Genomic DNA, 23463 nt, shown 5'->3' on the forward strand with positions numbered 1-23463 from the left:
GCACAGGTCGCATGCATGGGTCGCACGCGCACACGCGCGCGCGCGCACACACACACACACACACACACACACACACACACACACACACACACACACACACACACACACACACACACACAAATCTGTGATTCATGTTAAAGTGATTCATGTTAAAGGGGTAGTTTTGGATTCACATTTTACTGTGAAATATCAACTGGAAACTACTTGCATTTTGTAGTCATTTTGCAATCATTTCTCAGTAACTGGTTCAACTCGGAACAAAAAAACATTGCATGGATGCACCTGGGACGTATCCTCAGTGATGTATCCCAACTAGGTCATCAGGGTTTCGGGTCTCACAACATCATACCCCTCACTCAGGTGACCCAGCCGGGGTCCCGACTTAGTTACGTCCCAGTAGCTACCCACGATCAGTCCCATTAGGGAAAGACCAGGGCCACACAATCTGCTGCTCCCAAACTACTCTGCCGGGACTGGGAGGTCTGGCGCGTGGAAGAACTAGGCTCTGTGGGTTGACTCCTGTCCCGGCCCCTCCTACGTCTCAACATCCACTCCAGACTCCCAGCACCAGACACTTAATTCAGGAGAGGCGGATTCTTGCACCGCAATGGTTCTACAGGCTCCACCAGTAGGGGAACGGTGGTGCCGCAGGCTCCGCTTACGGCTTGAATGGCCCTCCTCAAGGCCATACCGTGGGCTGTTGGGCCTCCTCACGGAAGACACAGTCTGGGGCGCCAACCCATACTGCTCCCGGCTCAAAGATATCAAATCTAAAGATAAAAAAACTGAACTATTTCTTTACCCTCTTTCAGCTTCAGGAAACATACTGTATCTCCCCCCCCTCTCTCTCTCTAAATAGAGGCTCTAAACATAATAACTGACTCAGCTACAAAACTACAATATGGCAGAATTGGACACAAAGAGACAGAGTACGGACATAGACAAAACAATAATCTATATTCTATTTACTGTTTGTACAAATAATTTAAAGTGACTATAATGATGATTGTCAAATGCATGAAGGTGCATAGAATGTATTGTTCTAAAGTAACATTTGCAAAGCCTGTAGATTAATTTGTTTCGGGGATTAAATTCCAGGACATGGTTCAAACCAAAGCTGGATTCCAGTTTTTTAACAATCCAGGCAATGGAAGCCTAATGGCTTAGCTGACCAGGAGGTGTACTAGGACACCTCCTGTTTTCTCTCTACACTAAATATCGATTTAGTGACTGAGTGTAGCTATTTTCACAGAATGTCCGCTCCCCAGAATACGCACACAAAAGGGTTCAAGTGGTACAAAGTCAGTCCCCATTTTGGATGTTTCCTAGCTGTCAGTCCAGTGTTCCCTTCGCAGCACTAGAAGACGTGTCTATTGGAGGATCTTGGTGTTAATGTACTGGCAGAGGCAGAGGGACGCAACACTGCAGTGATTCTTGCGAGGTCGAAGACGCTGAGGGCTTGGGCCTGATAACCTCTCAGACATCAACAGCCTCACGTAGGTTGAACTGTAAGTCATCAGGAGCTGGTGAGCTTTGACCTGCAAGAGGACAAGCAAAATATGAGAATTTACACACGTTTTAGCAAAGTATCCTCACATGACAGTAAAGGAATGAAAGAGTTATTCCATCAAGTTAATATCTGTCTTCCTACAAGAAATACAGATTAAAGCAGATTAATAAATAGCAATGAATACTATCTAAACTGTCAAATATATATTTTCAGATCAATCGCATCACTAACTATATTATGTGGGGTGAATGGTGTACAGGGTTTCTACCTGAGCAGGTGACGTGGTTTCGGGAATGAGGCTGTAGTTGGTTGTGATCTTGGAGTCCTCCTGTTGGTTAGAAGAGCTACTGTTCTCTGTCTCCTCCCTGTTGTCTGTCAGTAGAGGCCTCTCTTCTTCTGAACCCCCCACCTCCCCTGACCATCTGACCACAGGGTCAACTGGCTTGACCTTTGTCACCAGGGTGAGATGAGACATCCTCTCCTTCAGTTTCTTCTGGTAAAGAAACAGTACATTTTAATGCTTTGAAGGACAAGGCTGCTTTTCTCTCAACCTGGGTTAATTTTCCTCATTTGTATTATGCTGATTTACGCTATCGGAACATTATAATATATGATAATTTCTCGTCACCAGTGGCCTGCTCTATGTCCCTTCAGTGCTTGTTGCTGCAACAACTACACATTCATTTTTGAGCCGAATGCGAACGAAAAGCCTGGGTACCGAGGCAAGACATGACATGAGCGCCCTCTGTCCAGAGACATGGACCAGTCTGAGACTCACTCACGGGGGTGTTAGTTTGACTGGCGGACTGAGACCGGTCAGTCACAGCACTTTGGGTCAGAGATTGAAGGGTGATCCCTTTCCCTTTTCGTTCTCAGTCAGTCACCCCCTTCTCCTCCTCTGTATGTTTCTGAGGGAGAGCCCGGGGCCCACCTTGGTCATTATGCGGTGAGGTGAGTTAGTTCACTGTTCATGATTGTTTTCATATGCACTCATTTGTTGCCTTTTACTGGTTATTGTGATGAATGTTACAGCTACCTTGCCTTGAAGCTGTACAGAGGATCTTGTGTAATGCGCAGTGCACATGGTTTACCTATTGTAGTATTGTGAAATGCAGCAATCACTAGCCCATAGAGAATATTCAATGTTACTTGGTGTATTGTCATATGTTGGCTTAGTACTATAGTCTTTAGTGGTACCCATCCCCCTTAGAGTGCTAATCGTTGATGTTGTTTTGCCTTTCATCATGCTTGTGTGTATAGTGAACTGCTGTATGCTGCCTTGCTGACGTTTTTCCAATGGAAGACAAACGTATGCACAAAGAACAATAAGACAGGGTTTAATAATGATGTGGCTTCGTTTAGATCTTGGACTTCATGTGGTGAGTCTATGTCATAGACATAGCATTTTTTAAAATACTGATGTATTAAAGACTATGACAAAAGTATTTAAAAAACAATGCATGGATTTACTTTGGCCTACTGTCAGGATGCACAAGAACATTGGCACTGATCAGTCAAACTGAAATTATACATTAGGCTGCGGAGCCCCAATTAAATCAAGGCTAGGTCCCCAAAAGAAAATCTCTCATTGGAGACCTTCTATGTGGTGAAAGTAATAGTGAAATAAAACCGGTCCTCTCAAGGACCCTGAGGGTCCCCAGACCCCACTTTGAGAACCACTGTTCTAGGTGGCTCACCCCTAGGAGCCTCGCTGTGAAAATCAATAGAACCGCAGTAGAATAGAGGAAGTGACAGCTGTATTCTCCACTCACCTGGGTGTTGTTTGCCACGGAGCTGCTCTCCTCTAGAGTTTCTGTCAGTGTACTCAAACAGCAGGACATGTCCCAGTACACGCACATCAGCTGAGACAGGAGACGAGAGGACAGGAGGGAGGCATGTGGACGGAGATGCAGAGGTGAAACACTAATGAAACACTAATGAAACACTAAACACTAATGTTCTTTTTATCTAGACCGAGTCTCTAACAATGGATGTTGGAGATCCATGCCCCACATGGCTATGAAATACCCGTGTCAGAGTACTTGTTCCACACACAGAGGTATTCCTTTATTCTTATATATGGAGTTCTGTGTCAGGCATGCCCAAATATGGAGTGTTTTGATGTCAAAACAGGACAGCTCCATATATGGACCCTGGGCAGGGGTCGGTGGGGCGTTTTCTTTATGATTTTATGATTGATTGATTTATTAACAGTTTGCAGAATTACAGTACATTTCAAGTACAACTCAATACAAAACCTGTTAACTGTGAGTGGACGACACCATAAAGCATTACACTTGTTTACAATAGGGCCCACCATTTTCAATTCATCAAACAAGACGTACGAATATACACAACTATATAGTCAAAACAGAAAATCATCATAGAGGAGGTAAAAAGGGAAAAGAAACATATACAGTGAGGGGGAAAAGGGGTGGGTGGGGGATTCAGATTTTACGGGGGCCAGTTTCGAATTGCAGTCGTCCGTACCGTAGGTGCCCTTTACGTACATTACAACCGTACACACAGACAGACAGACGTATAGAGATATTTATCTATATATGGTGCGTTTATATTTTTCTTTATTTCCAATTCTTCTCTTTTTTCTGGTTCATTACCAGGGTGGGGCTGGGAGTGCTATCCTTACTAATTGCTATTTTTTTTATTTTTTATTTACTTATTCTCATGCACAAATTCAGTTTAAATTTGTGTGTGTGTGTGTGTGTGTGTGTGTGTGTGTGTGTGTGTCTATAAACATAGGGTATATTCATACTGTATATATATGAAACAGCTGTACCAACTGCCAATTACCTTAATTAAAATATAAGAAAAAAGAAAAGAAAGAAAGAAAGAAAGAAAGAAAGAAAGAAAGTGAAAGCTGAGGAGAGTGAGGAGAGTTCATGTGGCTGCTGACATCATCAGCGGCCTGCCACTAACTGAATGTGCTGCCCCTTATCACAATAATGTTGGAATATATTATGTTAATATGTCCTGCAGTGCAAATTCTCTGGCACAAGTAATAAGTAATGACACATCACATTTGTTACTCATGGAGGGAGGAGGGTACAAAAATGTATACATTTATTTTGTACCCTCTCTGAGTTAAATGAACAGACACTGTACAACACGTACCTGTAGAGTTCCAGCGCAGTTCTGGACCCAGTCGGCCACGCCCACTAACAGTTTGTGCTTACTCATCCTCTCGTTGACTTGTATCAGACGCACATCCACGTTCACATTGATCTAATGACGCGGGAAGGAAACGCACAAGGACCATGCTCATTATCACAACAATGTTGGAAACAAATTCTGTCCTGCAAATTGTCCAACATAATGAATGATATAGTCATCATACAGTAAAACCCTCAGGGCTATGTCTTGCGCCACCCCTTAACCCTTATCCCTGAGCCATTTTTTACTATTTTAAAATTATTTTCAAAATAGTAAAAAATGGCAAATAAGTTTAGGGATAAGGGAAAAGAGTGGCGCAAGATGGAGCCCTCAGTGTTCATTGGTCTGTTTATATGGGGTCCATTTGGCATGTTTAGCTCATTGACTATATCACTCACGGTATACTAGTTTTTATTTTATTTTTTATGGTTTTTTTTGCGGCTTTATTTTATATTTTGTATAGAGGGACAGACAGTAGCCTGACAGGAAATGGGGGAGAGAGATGGGGGAGTGACATGCAGTGAAGGCCGTCGGGATCGGGAGTCGAGCCCGCGGCACACTGCCAGACTCGGACTACCGAGTTATTGAAAAGAAATTGATTTAAAATGTAAACGTCCATTAGCTCTACAGTGATTTGATGATTTGATTGGCTGATCACCCCATAGCGATGATTTGAATGGCTGAGCAAAGTACATATTGAGGATAAAAAGAGACAGCGTGGGCCGTGGACACACATATACGCGTCAACAGGCAGCAAGAAAGCGCCTAGTCCAGGCAGCTGGTGGATGGAAATTACGCTTACGTGCGGTTGAACTTGTAGCGTCGGCAAAGCGTTTCCGTTTTTGGCGATGCTACAAATTGAAGCCGCGCACTAGCGTCATTTCCATCCAAAAACCCAGAAGAGACGCCTGGACTAGGCGCTTTCTTGGCGCGACAGTGTAGTTGTATACCCTGAGGGCAGAAAAGCGAAGACGTGAAAAAAGTGATTGGCCGGAATGATGTGATGATTTGATTGGCTGAGCACGGAATATGATGCATGATGATGTATGATGATTAGAGCGCCCCTCACTTCACACGAGTGTGATTTGTTTTTACTATGGAAAAATGTGTGTGTCATGTGTGTATTATATTTAGTTTCATCATACATGGTGACATGTTGGGGTTTGGTAATAATTACCTCTTTGTTGCTGTGGTGGAGGATGAAGATGATGGCGGTGGTGAGGAAGATGGAGATAAGGCTGACAGACAGACACAGGACCCAGTAGTCTGTGATAGTCAGGTAGAGATGGAAGGTGGAGAACGCAGCACACCACAGCACCACATACAATACCTGGAGAGATAAGAGACACCGACAATACACTGTCAAATGATACTGGCAATATACACTGCAATTAATACTGTCAATGCACTGTAAATCAGTGGTTCCCAACCTCTGGGTTCTGGGGGTCCCCAAATGAAAGCGAAGTGACAATTTAACCCATTCAGACCAGGAACCACCTTTCAATCCAGGAACCCCTTTTTGTAACAGTTTTTAGAAAACTTAGGTCAGGATTTAGAAGGCGTTTTTAGAATCGGCCTCAGGCCTAAATGGGTTGGGAATTTAAAATAAAAAAAAGAAAGAAAGAAAAACACCATTGATTACTGCATCAAAAGTAATCAACAAACTACTATAAAAACGGGTTAAACATTGGCCAAATTGTCAAATAATATAAGAAAGGGTAAAAATTGTGAAAACAACCAGATTACAAACTCACAACGGCTCGTGAAGTGAGGCGTGTGAGCTTGTAGATCGGCTATTTTCTAAATATTTATCTGTGGAACCGAGATTAACCAAATGTAATGACTCAACTCCTACAATTCCAAGTGCTTGTCAGGGTGGGGGGGGGTCACCAGTTCACCAGGGGGGTATACAAATGCTGTAAATGCAATGCCAATGTAGGGTACTAGAAATCCATACACTGTCAATACACTGTAAAGTGTAAATACACTGGCAACCTCACTGCTATTCATAGTGAAGCGGAAGCCTGATTTATTCCTCGTCGTATAGCAGTGTCACTCGCCGAAAATAGACGATCCAGCTCACAACCCACCGTCACACTATTTTCGGAAGCTGCGCAAATCACAATGTGGTGTGAATGCAGAGCGAACGTACTCACTGGAGCCAGCATGAAATGGAACAGGGCGGAATTGAAAGTCATGTATCTTCTGACCGAGGGGACGTCCAGCGCTAATCCCAGAGAAGCCTCAAAGTCCTGCACCGGAATCTACATGACAGAAGACAAAGAGTCTGACACTGTCATTATTCGGCTGTGTGTGTGTGTGTGTGTGTGTGTGTGTGTGTGTGTGTGTGTGTGTGTGTGTGTGTGTGTGTGCGTGCGTGCATGCGTGCGTGAGATGAAGAAGAGAGTTGTTTGTTGACCTGAAAGCCATCTCTCTCTAGCATGGCTCGGCAGATTGAAAGATCAAAGGTTGGGTTTAGCATGGAATTGCAGGGTACTGCTAACACTAATTGACCTGAGAGAGAGAGAGAGAGAGAGAGAGAGAGAGAGAGAGAGAGAGAGAGAGAGAGAGAGAAAGCTCGTTGGTACAGGCTTCAGTTCAGGCCATCAAGCATTATTATCATCAGTCAATACATCTTTAAACATGGAATAACATATCATTATGGGATCTTGAGCACTCTAGTCAGCTGACAGCATCTGTTTTCATAGTCATTTCATTCATAGATTGTGTTTGTTTGTAATCTCTCTCCATCTCTCTCTCTCATTCTTTCTCCCCTTGAGAGGTTTGATAAATACAGTATAGCAAGTAAGTAAGTAAACGTACATTTTATTTATATAGCACCTTTCACAGAGAGGACTCACAAAGTGCTTTACATGCAATAAAATACAAGACAATGAAAACAAAGCAGATAAGTAAAGGAAAAATCAGAAAATTCAGGTTGAACCATTCACAAATGCTTGATTAAAGAGGAAAGTTTTAAGGCTGTTTTTAAAAATGTCCACAGAGGGGGCAAGTCTCAGGGCTAGTGGAAGAGCATTCCAAAGTCTGGCCGCTACAGCCTGAAATGCTTTGTCACCTTTGTTTTTTAATTTTGTGGAGGGTGGGGCTAACACACCCTGTTCTGCAGACCTAAGGGGTCTGGGCACATAACGTGGCACAAGTTCAGTCAGGTAATCCGGGGCCTGACCACTAAAAGTGAGCACCAGTACCTTAAACTGGACCCTGAAATTCACAGGAAGCCAGTGCAGGGAGGCCAGGATTGGAGTGATGTGAGACCGTCTGCTGGTTCTGGTTAGAAGTCTGGCTGCAGAGTTTTGGATCAGTTGGAGGCGGTCCATGGAGGATTTATTTAGACAGGTGAAGAGAGAGTTGCAATAGTCCAGGCGTGATGATACAAATGCGTGGATTATGAGTTCCAGTTCCGAGTATGAGACTATTGATCTAAGCTTGGCGATGTTTCTGAGGTGGAAAAAGCATGTCCGGGTAACTGATTTGATGTGGGTGTCGAGATGCATTGATTGGTCAAAATTGACGCCAAGGTTTCTGAGGTTGGGACGCACGTTGGGTTTGAGGGGGCCGATACAGTCTACCACCTTGGGAACAATGTTATCAGGGGCATATTAGTACCTCAGTTTTTTCGTTGTTCAGCTGGAGGAAGTTGTATAGGCCTTTGGGAATATGCATTTACCAAATCAAGCCCACAAACAGGTATAGGGTACCTTGGAAGCTGTAGGATAGTGTGTCAACCACATAGTGAGTTACCAATAACTAACAGATTGCTGCCACACAGGTACTGTAGGATTGTTCTCTACTAAAAAGTAAAAAGGTAGTAATTAATATTGAGGTACAATCATGAACTACTATTCATTAGTAGTTGCTAAATAGTTAACACCACAAGTAACATAGTATGACTGTGATATAGTAATGGCGACTGAGGTATCCATGCATGTAGTGCTATTAATGTGTCCCTGCTCCCTAGCTATGGAAAAGTATTGTAAATTCAAATAACCATTCTACAAGAGGTTGTAGTATTTTCAGTGTCCGCTGGAGACTAGCATCAATCAGGCTTCAGACTCTTACCATTGGACCATCTGGGTGTGTTGGTGTTTTGCGTCTGTGGTCCAGATTGCCTGGACTGAGGTGCTCTCTCATCCACCTCCATCAGCTGACAGTTTCTGGTCTCCTCATCCATCATTCAGGTCCTGATGGTGGACAAACAAGTACGACATCACTAGGGCTGTCACCATCACCATCATGAAAGTTTACTTGATGATTCGTTGTCATACAAATGACTGCGATGAACGATTTAATTGTGTTTTTGGCATTGAATTGAACGTTGGAACATGTAAATAAATATCACACCCATGTGAAGTGAGGGGCGCTCTTATCATCATACATCATCATACATTACATTCCGTGCTCAGCCAATCAAATCAAAACAAAAGTGATTCTGGCCAATCACTTGGCGTCTCCACTTTTCTGCCCTCACTTTAATCTTCAATATGTGCTCAGTCAATCAAATCATCGCTATGGGGTGATCAGCCAATCATCAGCCACAACAGACCCACAAAGCTGGGCATAGGCACTAGCCCCTCCTATAGCTTTGAGGGTTTGTGTAAACACAAACATTGAAGACAAAAGTGTGTAAACAAACATTGAAGCCAAAAGTGAGGACGCAAATTGTGATTGGCCAGAATGAGATGACATATGATGATAAGACTGCCCCTCACTTCACACGGGTGTGATTTTTGAGGGACGCTAGCCCCTCCTATATACAGCTTTTGTCCCCACTGCCCACATGTCTCATATTTGCCATTGACAATGAAAGGAGAAATGTTGTCATATGTGCCTCAAATATGACTTAAATTTGTGGCAACACAAACATTAATTGCCATTGACAATGAATGGAACATGTACGTCATATGTAGACGAGCAAATCGGCTAACCAATCACAAAAACTCATCACTACACGATTTTCCACTGACTTTATGCATGCACCAGACCAGAGTAATCTAGTAAGAGAGTGGCGACGCTAGCGTTGACTCCCATTGTAACAATGGAATGCGGAAGTGCTCATTCTATCTCAATGGGATAGTTCCAGCCATAGGAGCAATGTTTGGAACTATCGCCCCTAGGCACCCGCTTTGCAGTGAGACCGAAGTGTGTCGCTACTCTCCTACTCTACACTCTGGCATGCACATACCCTCTATAGGGGACACCAGAATGAAATTGGTTAATGTAAGATAAGCCCTCTATAAGTAGAAGGTCAATTATAACAAACCTCACCAGGGGGTGTCTTCAACTCAGCATGAAACACTGCTGCTTTTACCGATCCAACACTCTGACGAATATACAAAACAAAACAAACAGAGCAAATCCAATTAAAAGTTACAAGTGAAAGAAAACTTCAAGGTTTCCACTTACCGGTAGTTCTCTCCTTCCCTCTCTCCATCCCCCCACCCGCTTATGGTGTGTTTTATTACAGGAGTGTGAAAATTCTGTCTGAGGATGTCAACTTTCTTTGTACTCTCTCTTTTCTCTCTCTCTCTATCCGCCTCTCCCTCTCTCTCTTTCTCACTCTCCCTGTGCACTCTCATTTTCACTTCCTCCCCTTGTAGTCACAAAGAGGCTTCGTCAGTGCCAGTTTGCATCACATCTGTTCAAATGGAGGAGGGAGCTAGGAGAGCTGTGTGCACGCACATACTACGTGTCCGTTAGACTGCTCTTTAATAGTGGCTTTTCTGTGATCGCTCTACACTAAATATCTTTGCTGAAAATAGATGTTGTAGATCTGATATTTTCTGCTAGCGTTTCTCCGGATGCTGGGGCTGTAAGTGGTTAAGCTTGTCTCAGTGGTTCACTGTCAGAAAGAGGAAACAGTCCATGGTGATATAATGCATCAGACTGCAGAAGTCTCAACACTGGGGCTTGAGACTAGACCATTGGGGCCTGTACAGACGAGGACGATTTCGGTGTTTCTGGGGCAAGTAATTAGCCGAAGTACACTGTGACAGCAGTAAGGTATAGACAGATTTCATCCATGTTTGTGTCATAATCGATGTGGAATGAGTATCTAAAGATGGTATGACTAAATGGAGACGTGAAGAATTATGTTTGAAAACAAAACAAAATCCTACTTGTCTTGCTCTTCAGATGAAGGTCCAACTAACACTCAATTCACTTTAATAAGACTAAACTGTAAAGGCTCCACTCTCTTCATTATTATCTCCTTCCTGGTTGTGTTGAACTTCTTTTTTTCCTACAAAAGGAACTCGTCTCACATCTAACGTCCAAGCATCTAACGTCCAGGCGCAAAGTACTCATTGATGAGTCATTCTCATCAGACTCTCTGAAATGTTTCAAACCAAACTTATTCTAAGTATCTCTAAGTCTTTTCCATCCTTCTCCACCCTTTTCACATACTCTGTTGCGCTCTCTCTCTCTCTCTCTCTCTCATTCTCTCCCTTATTAGCGTGTGACTCAGCTCAACTACACCACATGACTGTTGGAATGTGTTGTACCCAGATAGAACAATGAATAAGTGCATTAATGCACCTATAGTCATTATTCTTATGCACAGCTGTATAAACAACTCTTATTCGTGTTATGTTTTGGGGCGTTTCTAAAAGAACACCAGCATAGTCCATACATTCGCAAACATAATCAGTACTTAGCTTATTGGTCTTGATATTATGTGCTGCGAGTAAACAAATAAAAAAATAGTATAAAAACAATGTAGGCCGCCAAAACACACACAGACACACAGACACACACACACACACACACACACACACACACACACACACACACACACACACACACACACACACACACACACACACACACACAAAAACAGCCAAGTGACCTTACCTAGTCTGTTGCTTTCATGGCGCTGTGGTAGTCTGTGTCTGTGTACAAGGAGATATTCTGCCAAAGAGCCCTGTTGTTCTGCTAGAATTCATGATGTGGTGTTAAACTGTGAAATTGTGGAACTGTCACATATTAACTCAAGAGTTTCGCCTCTCTCACTTCCCCCTCTCTAGTCTCTCCCCCTTATCTCTCCATCTCTCTCTCTCTCTCTCTCTCTGTCTCTCCCACACACGCACACGCACACACACACACACACACACACACACACACACACACACACACACACAGCCTATTATTTTGTTGACAGCTAATAAACCATGATGAAAAGTCTGCTCTCTTGTGGGCGAAGACAGTCAGTGTACCTAATTATGTGGACTTTCAATATATTTTGAGGGTATTTCTATACGTCTTCTCTTCATAGCATGTATATGTTATTGTTAACCTCGCCTCACCAGGCTTTGTAGAGTAGGCGTAGCTGATACTTTTTATTTTTATTTACATGTCTCTGTTAAGTTTGTTTCACATTTTAAGTCGGAAACACTGACAGAACAGATCCAAACATGTGATGGGAGGCATTGTCAAATTCCTGTTCTGTAAGCTCAAAAAGTTAATTTACTGCCTAAACATAAACAATCCTAAATTAAATGTAACATAAATAAATACGAACCGCGACGTGTCATCATGTGTCCACCCACAGTGATCACATGATCACCGACAGACAGTAGTCACATGACTAAAATAAGGTGCTGTAAATAGAGATGCCGGAAACACGATCAGAGTTCACAGCTTTAGTTTTCAGACTGGGGATTTCTTGACTTAAACCACTTGATTTCAATATTATATCACGGAACATCTGTGGACCAAGCTCTTCAAGTTCAAACATGACAACAACGGGCGGACTGGTCGTTCTGACGTTTCTTTTCTCTGTTGCGTTGCTTCCGTGTCGGTGCTTCAACTATGGAAAGGTACGAGGTTTTTCCATGGGTTTTCCTCTCAATGTGTTTAACTTTTGTCATATTCATTTGTTTAATAGGAGAGAGAATATATATATATATATCTCCTTGCAACATGCAACTACTTGCAAGTTGCAACCAAAATTCATTCCCAATGGCAGTTGCAAGGAGTTGATTGATTGATTGAAAGATTTATTAACAGATTGGAGAGATACAGTGAGGGGAAAAAAGGGGTGGGTGGGAAATCAGATTTTACGGGGGCCAGTTTCGAATTGCACCCGTCCGGTGCCCTTTGAGAGCGGTTTTGAAGGAGTCAAGGGATTCGCATGTCTTAATGACTTGGTAGGGCATTCCACATTTTGGTGGCATGGGAGCGAAAATAATTTAGTCCCTTGTTTGTGCCGAATCTGGGTTGCAAATGGTTTGTTGAACTCCCTCTGGTGTTATGGGTGTGGACCTTGTTGACATTAAGGAAGTATTTAGGTATCTTGGTGGTGTATCAAATCTTGTGGACCAGACCCATTGCAAGATGCTGTACTTGGTGTACTCTGTTGTCAACCCTAAGCCATTCCAGCTTATCAAAGTGGGCAGGGGTGAGGTGGGTTCGGGGAGTGAGGCCAAGTAGTAGCCTGACCAGTTTGTTTTGGAATGTCTGGAGATTTGTTTTAAGGGCCTTTGAGGTGCTGTGCGTGGTATACTAAGAGGTGCATGCATAGTCGAAGAAACCTTGTATGAGGGCTCCTGTAAGGGTCCAGTGAGGAGATCCTGTATAGGAATCTTGTTCTTTGGTTGACTTTTTTGATTACGTTGGTGGCCATTTTATCACCGGAAAGATTTGCCTCCAGGATGGAACCTAGGTAGGTAATTTCATCTTTTCGTGTGATAATATTGTCACCCACTCTAACAGAGAAGCCATCTGCCTTGCTGAGATTATTATTTGATCCAAAGAGAATGGATTCAGTTTTTCCCAGGTGTAAAGTTTATCATCGAGCCAGGTGCAGATTCTACCGTGTTCAGAGCTGAGGGCCTTTTCAACATGCTGTTTGTTCCTGTCCGAGACCAGCAGTGCCGAGATATCTGCGAACAGGAACAAGTTCCAGTCACAAGCTGATGTAATTTCGTTTACATATATTAGGAACAGTAAAGGCATAGCCATGGTTTACCTGAAGCTCGTCCGATGATGACAGTCATGTTTCAGGGCTAGGAGTAGCCCCCCTGGTCGCCTGTTCGGGACAGAAAAGGTAAACATTAAGGGTCCCGAAAGGTGCTAGCTAGACATTGCATTTAGTGTGGATTGGTGGTTTACTTTTGTTGCAACTTGCAAGGAGTTGCGAGTCTACATAGTTATGATTTATGATTAAAGTCCTCAAAAACGTGATTCTGTCTGGAATTATAATCATCATTTCAGTTTGACCAATGCACTCTTTCTCATTGTAATACCTCTCTCTCTCTCTCTCTCTCCTCGTGTGCTACACTCCAGATTGATCCTCTTGTGTACGAGGAGCAGTTGCTGTGGGTGAGCGGAGGAGCTGGGGAGGTCAGCACCTATCGCATTCCTCTGCTTACCTTCACTCCTAAAGGAAGCCTGCTGGCCTTTACTGAGGCCAGGAAGGGCTCTCCCAGCGACCTCGGAGCAAAGTTTATCGCAATGCGACGATCCATAGACAAAGGTAAACCCTGGACACAGTGGACAGTGGCATGCAACGGCTCCAATCAGTGCCCCATGAAAGACAGAATGTGTGCACACACAATATACACACATATGCACAACTGAAATTTCCTTGGGGATCAATGAAGTAACTACACAGTCACACACGTCCCAACAACGGTAACACACAACGCAAACATGGCACTGTTGGATGAGAGCAAATGGTTGGGATAAAAAAAATCCTATGAATCACATGTACAGTTGGAGGCCATCGATATTGTCCTTTTCTTTTTGCTGAGGTTTGCGTGATCTGCGCAAAAGGACAGTTAACCCATTTTGGGCGGGAACCCCTTTTGGTGTTTTAAACATTATGTTATAATTTAGCTATTGAAAAATAGCAGATCTACAAGCTCATACAAGCTACGAGCTTGTAGGTCTGCTATTTTTGAAAAATCGTGAAAATATTTATTTCAGAAAACTGGAGGATTTAGAATAATTTTTTAAAATTGAGGTCAGGCCTAAATGGGTCAAATGATAAGGGACAATATCGGTGGCACCCAACTGTATACTGATGTATACGCCTCTCGCTCTTTCTCCTAGGTGCTACATGGTCCCCCACGTCCTTCATTGTAGACGACGGCTCGACGGCAGACGGTCTGAATCTCGGGGCAGTCGTGGCAGACGAGGACGCCGGTTCTGTCATACTGGTCTATTCCCTGTGTTTCCACGAATACCAGTGCAGCCCGTCTAGCACCATGATGGTGGAAAGCGTGGATGACGGTCTCAGCTGGAGCCCACCCAGGAACCTCTCCGTGCAGCTGGGAGTCAAGAACTTTGCTCCCGGGCCAGGCTTTGGCATCCAGGTGAGAGACGGTTAACAACAAGCTAATAACTTGCACTTGTTACGAAGATTGCGGCCGCAACTAACATAATCAATCATAGTCAATTCATCTGTTTATATCAGTGGTTTTCAACTCTTTTCATATCAAGGCTTTTCATATTTAATCATCATTTGAGCCACGGACCAGCAATAGGGCATGCAAACCTCGCACCGATGACATTTAGCCTCTCAGACCCAAAATGTGGAATATTTTGTTGTCGTTGGATAAGATTTTGTCCACAATTCCATGCTGTATTGATGTTGGGACCATTAGGTGAGATAAAATATAATATATATAATATATAAAAATAATTTAACTCTTGAAAGTTGAGAGTCTCAAGAGTTAAAGATATAACTTTTCATTTTATAATATTGAACTTAAATCTTAAGTGGATGAGGATGTATTCAACTTTGATTTGATTTGACAGCACAGTGTCAAAAGCACATTATTGAATATGAGTATAAATATTTTGAATGAAGTGGAGGTAGGGTTTGAATTTTATATTTGATAAATGAAATTCGGAAAACGGTCCGTTTTCTAACTACTATTTAGAAATGGTTAAATAAAACTTAGAAATAGGTATATAAAACAAAATGTTACCCCATTATTTTTTTATAAACAGTCAGAAAGTCTGTCTGTCTGGTGCGGGACTGATAGGAAGTGGACCGCGAAAAAACACCCATGACACTGACCATTGGTTGTCCAGGAAAGAGAGGGTCTTCGGGCACCTCGGCCCCTGGTCGCCTGAAGGTTGGCCTCTGAACAACAAGAATTCAGTAGGCTACCGCTTTGCATGTTGTTTTAAATCATTCATTCTGTTTAGAACCATACCAACGGAAATCTAGAATCGGGTTTTATCATACTTATTTCTACATTTTATTTCACCATTTCTAAATATTATTTAGAAAACAAAAAATGTCCGAAAAATACACTGGCCAAGTAGGATATTGTTTACTGAGGTCTTATCAGGCCTCTGTCAGCTGACTGCTTTATCAGGTAAACTGCATCAGAATAAGGTGTTCCTCTTTGATTCACTATAAATGTTTTATAGAAAACAAAACTTTAAACTAAGACAATATAATTACGATTTGAATAGCCATTCATATCACATGAGACACACTATCATCACCTGTCACTTGTTCCGTCTGTTTTTTCCACACAAATGGCTAATCCAATCCAATATGTTTATTTTGTAACCTTTTGTATACCAATCTAACTAACTAACTAATCTAACTGCACAATAAATGTGCAGCCTAGAATCATAATGACATTATAATGGAAGTATTATTGCAGTGTTCCCAGCTGTTCTGTGTACAATGTCAGTATAATCTGATGATGATAAAGTGACATCTGAAAAACTGCAGAATGCAGGCTGCCATGAATTTGTCCTCCTGTTTGTCCGCTAATGCTCTCTGTACTCATGTGAGGGTTATGATTATATTATGTCCATTTTATTGGTTAAGTTGAGTTTATTGTGCAATGTGCTGTATTTGAAGTTGTACCTTGTTTTCCATGTACAGTATAATATAACATTTTATACGTGCACCGGTGCAATGTCTGCTGTAAAACATGCATTTCCAGCAGATTGAACCTGCAGCAGAAATAAAGTATCCTGAAGAGTACATGCCTGCCCAGCCATTTATGCCGAGTCAAACATCTGTAAGGCATATGGTAGAGAGTGTTTCTTTATGCAGAGTCAAACATCTGTAAGGCATATGGTAGAGAGTGTTTCTTTATGCTGAGTCAAACATCTGTAAGGCATATGGTAGAGAGTGTTTCTTTATGCAGACAGAGTCAAACATCTGTAAGGCATATGGTAGAGAGTGTTTCTTTATGCAGACAGAGTCAAACATCTGTAAGGCATATGGTAGAGAGTGTTTCTTTATGCAGACAGAGTCAAACATCTGTAAGGCATATGGTAGAGAGTGTTTCTTTATGCAGACAGAGTCAAACATCTGTAAGGCATATGGTAGAGAGTGTTTCTTTATGCAGAGTCAAACATCTGTAAGGCATATGGTAGAGAGTGTTTCTTTGTGCAGAGTCAAACATCTGTAAGGCATATGGTAGAGAGTGTTTCTTTATGCAGAGTTAAACATCTGTAAGGCATATGGTAGAGTGTTTCTTTATGCAGAGTCAAACATCTGTAAGGCATATGGTAGAGAGTGTTTCTTCATGCAGAGTCAAACATCTGTAAGGCATATGGTAGAGAGTGTTTCTTTATGCAGAGTCAAACATCTGTAAGGCATATGGTAGAGTGTTTCTTTAGTCAAACATCTGTAAGGCATATGGTAGAGTGTTTCTTTATGCAGAGTCAAACATCTGTAAGGCATATGGTAGAGAGTGTTTCTTTATGCAGAGTCAAACATCTGTAAGGCATATGGTAGAGAGTGTTTCTTTGTGCAGAGTCAAACATCTGTAAGGCATATGGTAGAGAGTGTTTCTTTATGCAGAGTCAAACATCTGTAAGGCATATGGTAGAGTGTTTCTTTATGCAGAGTCAAACATCTGTAAGGCATATGGTAGAGAGTGTTTCTTTATGCAGAGTCAAACATCTGTAAGGCATATGGTAGAGAGTGTTTCTTTTGCACTCCAGTCTTGGGACACTGGATCTGGTGCCAGATGGTAGTGTTTCTCACTGTCTCTGTCAATGCAGTTGGCAGGGTCTTGCCTTAATTATGGTTTTTGCTTTCCTGAGTGGCTGAAGATGTTCCGCTGTTGTTGTTTTTGTGGCGTTGTGGCAGTCACTGCATGCTATTTTTACTACTTTTTTACTTACTTTTTATTTCTGCCTGGAATTTGTAGGACTTTCCATAATTCTCAAAAACATTGTGTGCCCTCAATAAAATGTACGGATCTTAATTAACAGTCTATTAATCTATAAACGTAACAGAAGTGATCTTTGAGGTTTATAGTCAGAGTTTCTTGTCTTTGTATTGTATACTGTATTTGCCATATCAGTTATGTAATGTTTCTTCCATATTTACATCAAACGTAGACATCACAGAGAAGGTAAATAACAAATAAAAACACAACAGTTGAAATTGTGTTCTTTACAGGTGAAACTGAAACGGTAGCATGAATACTAAGCTTTTGTTTTGCTGATTATTTTATTACTAAAAAATACATGCAAGATACAGGTCCTTGCACTCACAAGGGGCATAGGGTTGAGTGGAGGGTTGGCAGAGTCGCCAGACACGCCAAGTGTATCATTTATTAACATCATCCTCTAATCACTGTATATTTTGGCATTACAGAAGCGCTACCCCCCAGCTAAAGGAAGACTGGTGGTTTGCGGACATGGAACTCTGGAGGGAGACGGAGTCTTCTGTATCCTCAGTGATGATCATGGACGTAACTGGTACAACGGTGCAGCGTTGAAAAGTATTCCTTACAACCAGAAGAAGAAAGCTCTGGACTTCAACCCTGATGAATGTCAGGTACATCACCACATCTGATGCTGAACACTGTCTGGCGATAGTCAAGTGGTTAAGTTACTCTGTCCTTACTCTGAAGACTTCCCCCTCAGTCTCTTCTACACTATCTCCCTATCAAATTTTCTATCGTCGGTCTCATACACTGTCTCAGCTTTACTACTACTACTGTATCTGTCTCAAAAGACAAAATACTAAAGAATGGACTTGTTCCATCCTGCTTCCCAACACAAATTCCTTTATTCTCTTTTCTACTTTGTGACTTTAAGTCATTTCCATTGTGGATTACAGGCTGCAGAGTGCTGCTTGGGTGAGGATGGCAGGAGCTGGAAGTCTTCAAAGTGTTATCTTTGGTGTCAGTCCCTGACAAATACAGATTTTCAAGTGAAAAACTCACATTTTCAGTGAGTGACACTGTCGTACGGAAAAGTATATTGGGCGTTTAGTGTGTCAGACTCAGAATGACCGTTTACATGGCATGTCTTCTTACTAGGAATGGAATGTAAAAAAAAAAGGGATGTGTTATTTTATTGTCTTTCTTGTTCCTCTGTCTGTCCACAGCCTTTTGAGATGGAAGATGGCAGTATTGTCATTAATGTACGGAACCAGATGAATTACCACTGCCGATGTCGTGTGGTGGTACGCAGCCTGGACGGGGGTCTTTCTCTGCCCATAGAGGAGCTGTTCTTCGACTACACTCTGGTGGACCCTGCAGTGGCAGCCGGCGCTCTGCAGAAAGAGGGGGTGCTCTATTTCACCAACCCAGCCAGCTCTGACCACAGTAAGGCTTTCTTTATGCTTTGATTGATTGATAATTGTATTAGACAATAAAATACAAACAGTACAGGGGTACAGTCGAGCACAAATGGTCCAAAAGGATTGCACCGAAGAAAGACCTTGCAGTCTTGTTTCCATTCGGGTCCCATACATTCATTCAAAACACAACAATGATATATCTCAAATGGGGGGGGAATAAAGAAGTGGGGCAATCACATTCTCTCCCTTTGACCTGATGACAGATGAATTTTCAGACCTTTTTCTTTTAAGGAAACCAGTGATTTTCTTGCTTTGAGGGAAGGGGGAGGGTATTCCACACACAGTGGCAGTGCTGTGGAAGGTGGATTTACCGATTATTATTATGCTCTGTAGTAGGGCTGAGCAATTAACCACAAATATATCGGAACTGACATTTAGAACCTCTAACCAAGTAAATCTTGCTTGTGTACTGTTGGTTAATCGAGAAGTAGGTTTATAAAATAATTATACAATTTCTCATCAACGAATTGAGTTGAAAAAACATGAAATAATTCTAAGAGATTTAAAGACGACTTCACCACTTTTCAATCTATCATATAATTGGTCCCGTCTTCCAGTGACATCATTAGGCAGACTTTTTTGTAAACAAGATTTAATTTACATTTGTATTATCGCAACTTCGCAAGAACAATTGCTTCTATTATCGCATTGTAACTTTTCAGGAATAGAAAGCCTGAGTTTCTATTATATTAGCTTGGATTCCCCATCGATGATGTCACTGGAAGATGTCCACAGCCCTCCTATGAGACAGAGTAGAAACACATTGCGCTATTTTATCATGAACATTAGTGAGGACCAATTATATGAAAGATAGATTGAAAAGTGGTGAAGCATTTGCAGTACCTGATCATGTCGGCACATTATAACAACCAGCACCGGGTACAATGAAGCAAGCAACTGTGATTACGGATTCAGGATATCATTCACTGAGGGGAAAAAAGGTCCTGCAGCTTCACGCCATATGGTGTCATGTTCCAAAGGACAGAGCTACTAGCTATTGCCACGTCACAATGCAACATGTTGATAGCTTGTAGATCTGCAACACTGTTGCGTGATGGAATATAAATGACGCTTAACTGCAATCGAATCTAACAACATTGTGAGCTTGTAGTTTGGCTGTTCTTATGTGCCAGATTGGTATCAATTTGGTTGATCTGGTCTACAGCGAATACGGAAACTGCTTGTGTGCGTACATGTGTTTGTGTTCAAATTACCAGATACAGTATCAGAGCACTGAGCAGTAAATGGACCTCGACAATGAGTTTCCGGAAGTAAATGCCCCATTCATTCACAGCTGTCAATATCAAAGACACCTAACCCCCTCACAGTGAGAGATTAATATAATTTCTCATAAAGAAGGAGAAGACTTAAAATTAGGGTAGGAGTGTAGGATACTTGAGCATACCTCGATGCGCCCCACATCATTCAGGGAATGTCAGTAGTTGTTATAAAGATTATACTTTTACTAATATGTTCATTGAAAGTAAATCTTGAGACACCTCATTTTAAACTACACAGACATTTCCCCTGCTCATTACTGTGCATAAATGTACTATATGTACTTAAGCCGCAGTCTTCTGTTGCTGGCATCAATAGAAACTTTCCGACAGGACGCCGGGCTGTTTGTCCACCACCACTGATACAACTTCATCCAGAGATGAACAGGTTAACACACAGCAACAGTAAATACGTTACCATTGGCTATCTTTACCAGTTCTCTCTCTCTCCTCCAGGAATTAACCTGACCCTACGCTGGTCGCTAACCAATGGAACGTCTTGGGAGGCTAATGCGGTCCAGATATGGGCGGGGCCGAGCGGCTACTCAAGTATGACATCACTTGACAGTGGTTCCACCGAGGACCGAAAGTATGTCTATGTGATCTATGAGAAGGGACACAAAGATTATGATGAGACGGTCTCGTTTGTCAAGGTCCATCTGTATGGAGGACGATAGGACATGGAATGGGACGAGCCACTGGATTCACTTCCTCAACATTTTGTCAATCATGATTCTATGGAATAATGACTGCAATGAAATCATTTCTATCCTTGGACTAGATCATAAAACAATGACCAGATTGATTAAAATGATCACTGAGGAATTTAACATGGGGTTTAAACCTCCAGTGAAGATGCTACCATCTATTTTACCTCAGGGAAGGGAGGGGACAGGAAGCAGGAAGAGGAGGTTTATTCGCAAGATCTTTTCAAAAGTGACTTGAAGTTGGGAAGACTTGACATTATCATATGGAGGACAACATGAACTTGGAATGGAAGTGTGACTTCTGCATAGGATTGTATTATAATTATTATGTTATAAAGTTATTCCTGCTTTGTGGGATAGCATACATACACTGAAGAATATCAGGAAATACGGGGAAGATGATTATGATAAGGTACATTCCTGCATTTAAATGTTTTACTCTCGGATTGGAGGTTTAAATTCCTAACTGCATTTTAGGTCAGTTCTGCCTCCAGAAAACAACACGCTCTTCCTTATTTGATCTCCCTCTCTTCCGAGTTTCCCACAGCAGACAAAAGAGGAAGTCCAACCTCCACTTTATGTTGTTTATTTTTGGATCCGGGGAAGGAAAGAGGAAGGCTGAGCATAGTGTGCCTCCACACAGAAAAACATGGATTTGGCTGAAGATTTACAAAGCCTCCATTTTCTGCAGTTGGCTTCTTTTTTACATTTAAGATTTACGATTTCACAATCGTCTCCCTGGTGATTAACATTCAACCCAGTGTTGTGGACTAATAATAGTACTAAAGAAGACACCATAAATTATAATTAGTCATATGAATATGAATTATATCTTGTAGAAGGTGGAGAGGACACTGGAGCAGCATGGACATTTCAAGCCTACACCGTCTTCATCAGACTCATGATGAACGAAGACTGTGTAGATCTAAACGTTAGTCTTTTTTTTCTTGTACTAGCACCTAATAAAAAGGCTTGAAATGTCTGTGCTTCTCCAGTGTCCTCTCCTCCTCCTGCACTGTGATGCACCGGACCAGTCGTTCCAGGCTTGAGGCACGTTGGTAGATTCCTTTTATGAATTCTGTCTTATCAGTGGAAATGTGCCAAAAGTCTAGTCTGTGGATTTGATATGAAATATGGGTGGAAATCTTGTATCGTTTTCCTCAGAGAGGACTTCAATCAGTGGCATTTTATGATAAATACCATTGATTGATTGTATGAATATTGTCCTATTGCTAGGCCCTCTGGGATTTGAGAAATTGTTTCGTTGAGTGATTACAAAAGGGATGTGTGTGTGTGGTGTGTGTGTGTGTGTGTGCGCGTGCGTGCTCGCTCATAATGTGGCTCAAGTGCCCTGTTTATGTACATTAAGTAACAAAAAAAAGAATAATTGAGCAAAAAAACAGAATTAAACTGTTCTCCACTCTACTTTTTTTATTTAATTAAATGCCATAGCTTTAAAACTTCTAATGGCACAATGGCACACATTCAAGACTCGTCATCCCACTTTATTGGTCTGTAATCTATACACTCACATTTCAATGGAGTGAATAAATCATGATTTCTAACACAGTGACAGTGTCTACTACTTTATTTTTTATTGTGAGCAGGGTAACCGATCAGCTGCTGGAAGGTTTATACGTTGGCTTGTTGTCAGGTTGTCAGGTAACTGGACAACATTCTGTTGAGCTCTGTTCTATTTTAACCCATTAGACCTGAGGCCAATTCTACAAATGCCTTCCAAATCACTAGTTCTCACACTTTCAAGATTGTTCAAAAAATGTTCAGAAATAGCAAATGTACAAGCTTGCAGCACAGCACAAAGTGACCTGAGCTAGTAGTACTCTGCTATTTTTTAATAGCCAATGCAAAAATCTAAAATTACAAGGATGCTCAAACTGTTAATGTGTTCAAAGCCTTTTTTACTTAATACAATAGTGCAAATAGCCTTGATTCCTTGTCATTTAATTTTCTCATTTAGCCTTTATTTAATCAGGTAACTGAGGATCAATTGCCACTTTTCATCTATCTTTTCTTTGCAGAATTTATGAACGTGATAATTCTGCATTAACAGTAGAAATGGGTAAAATATTGTTCTTGATTAAAGGATGAAGCTATATTAAAAACATAATTGGGAAGTCCTAGCTTGACAAATAGCAGTGAGGAACACAATAGATCCTCGATCTAAGTGATAAGTAGCCT

At 41.8% G+C, this 23463-nt stretch overlaps 2 protein-coding genes across 9 annotated transcripts; one reads left to right on the forward strand and one right to left on the reverse strand.

Annotated features, from left to right (window-relative positions):
* Positions 1–142: 142 nt before the first annotated feature.
* tmem268 (transmembrane protein 268) lies at positions 143–12264 on the reverse strand. Of its 8 annotated transcripts, none has more exons than XM_079523202.1 (11): positions 12219–12264; positions 11552–11629; positions 9968–10022; positions 8762–8883; positions 7101–7195; positions 6838–6945; positions 5859–6011; positions 4643–4753; positions 3283–3372; positions 1779–2003; positions 143–1538 (listed from the first exon to the last, which is right to left on the reverse strand). In XM_079523202.1, exons 4-11 carry the CDS (start codon positions 8874–8876, stop codon positions 1371–1373), a joined length of 1065 nt encoding a protein of 354 aa, XP_079379328.1. In that variant the 5' UTR covers positions 8877–8883; positions 9968–10022; positions 11552–11629; positions 12219–12264; the 3' UTR covers positions 143–1370. The 8 variants fall into 8 exon arrangements, with proteins under 8 accessions (XP_079379328.1, XP_079379329.1, XP_079379331.1 ...); XM_079523203.1 differs by having other exon boundaries at positions 11552–11632; positions 12219–12254; XM_079523205.1 differs by lacking the exon at positions 12219–12264 and adding an exon at positions 11914–12041.
* On the forward strand, positions 12252–22834 carry neu1 (neuraminidase 1). Its single transcript, XM_079523200.1, has 6 exons — positions 12252–12516; positions 13985–14174; positions 14753–15015; positions 18288–18470; positions 19026–19245; positions 21014–22834. Exons 1-6 carry the CDS (start codon positions 12433–12435, stop codon positions 21232–21234), a joined length of 1161 nt encoding a protein of 386 aa, XP_079379326.1. The 5' UTR covers positions 12252–12432; the 3' UTR covers positions 21235–22834.
* The last annotated feature ends 629 nt before the right edge of the window (positions 22835–23463 follow it).

The sequence above is a fragment of the Electrona antarctica genome (genome assembly GCF_951216825.1).
Source record: "Electrona antarctica genome assembly, chromosome: 15".
Classification (NCBI taxonomy): Eukaryota; Metazoa; Chordata; class Actinopteri; order Myctophiformes; family Myctophidae; genus Electrona; species Electrona antarctica.

Excerpts from the sequence above, each read along its gene's own strand:
- neu1 (XM_079523200.1), top strand. The coding sequence starts at position 12,433 with ATGACAACAACGGGCGGACTGGTCGTTCTGACGTTTCTTTTCTCTGTT. Across the intron at positions 12,517-13,984 it reads GGTGCTTCAACTATGGAAAG|ATTGATCCTCTTGTGTACGA; the intron begins GTACGAGGTTTT and ends GCTACACTCCAG. Across the intron at positions 14,175-14,752 it reads GCGACGATCCATAGACAAAG|GTGCTACATGGTCCCCCACG; the intron begins GTAAACCCTGGA and ends TCTTTCTCCTAG.
- tmem268 (XM_079523202.1), bottom strand. The coding sequence starts at position 8,876 with ATGATGGATGAGGAGACCAGAAACTGTCAGCTGATGGAGGTGGATGAG. Across the intron at positions 6,012-6,837 it reads TCCATTTCATGCTGGCTCCA|GTATTGTATGTGGTGCTGTG; the intron begins GTGAGTACGTTC and ends TTATCTCTCCAG. Across the intron at positions 1,539-1,778 it reads AAACCACGTCACCTGCTCAG|GTCAAAGCTCACCAGCTCCT; the intron begins GTAGAAACCCTG and ends GTCCTCTTGCAG.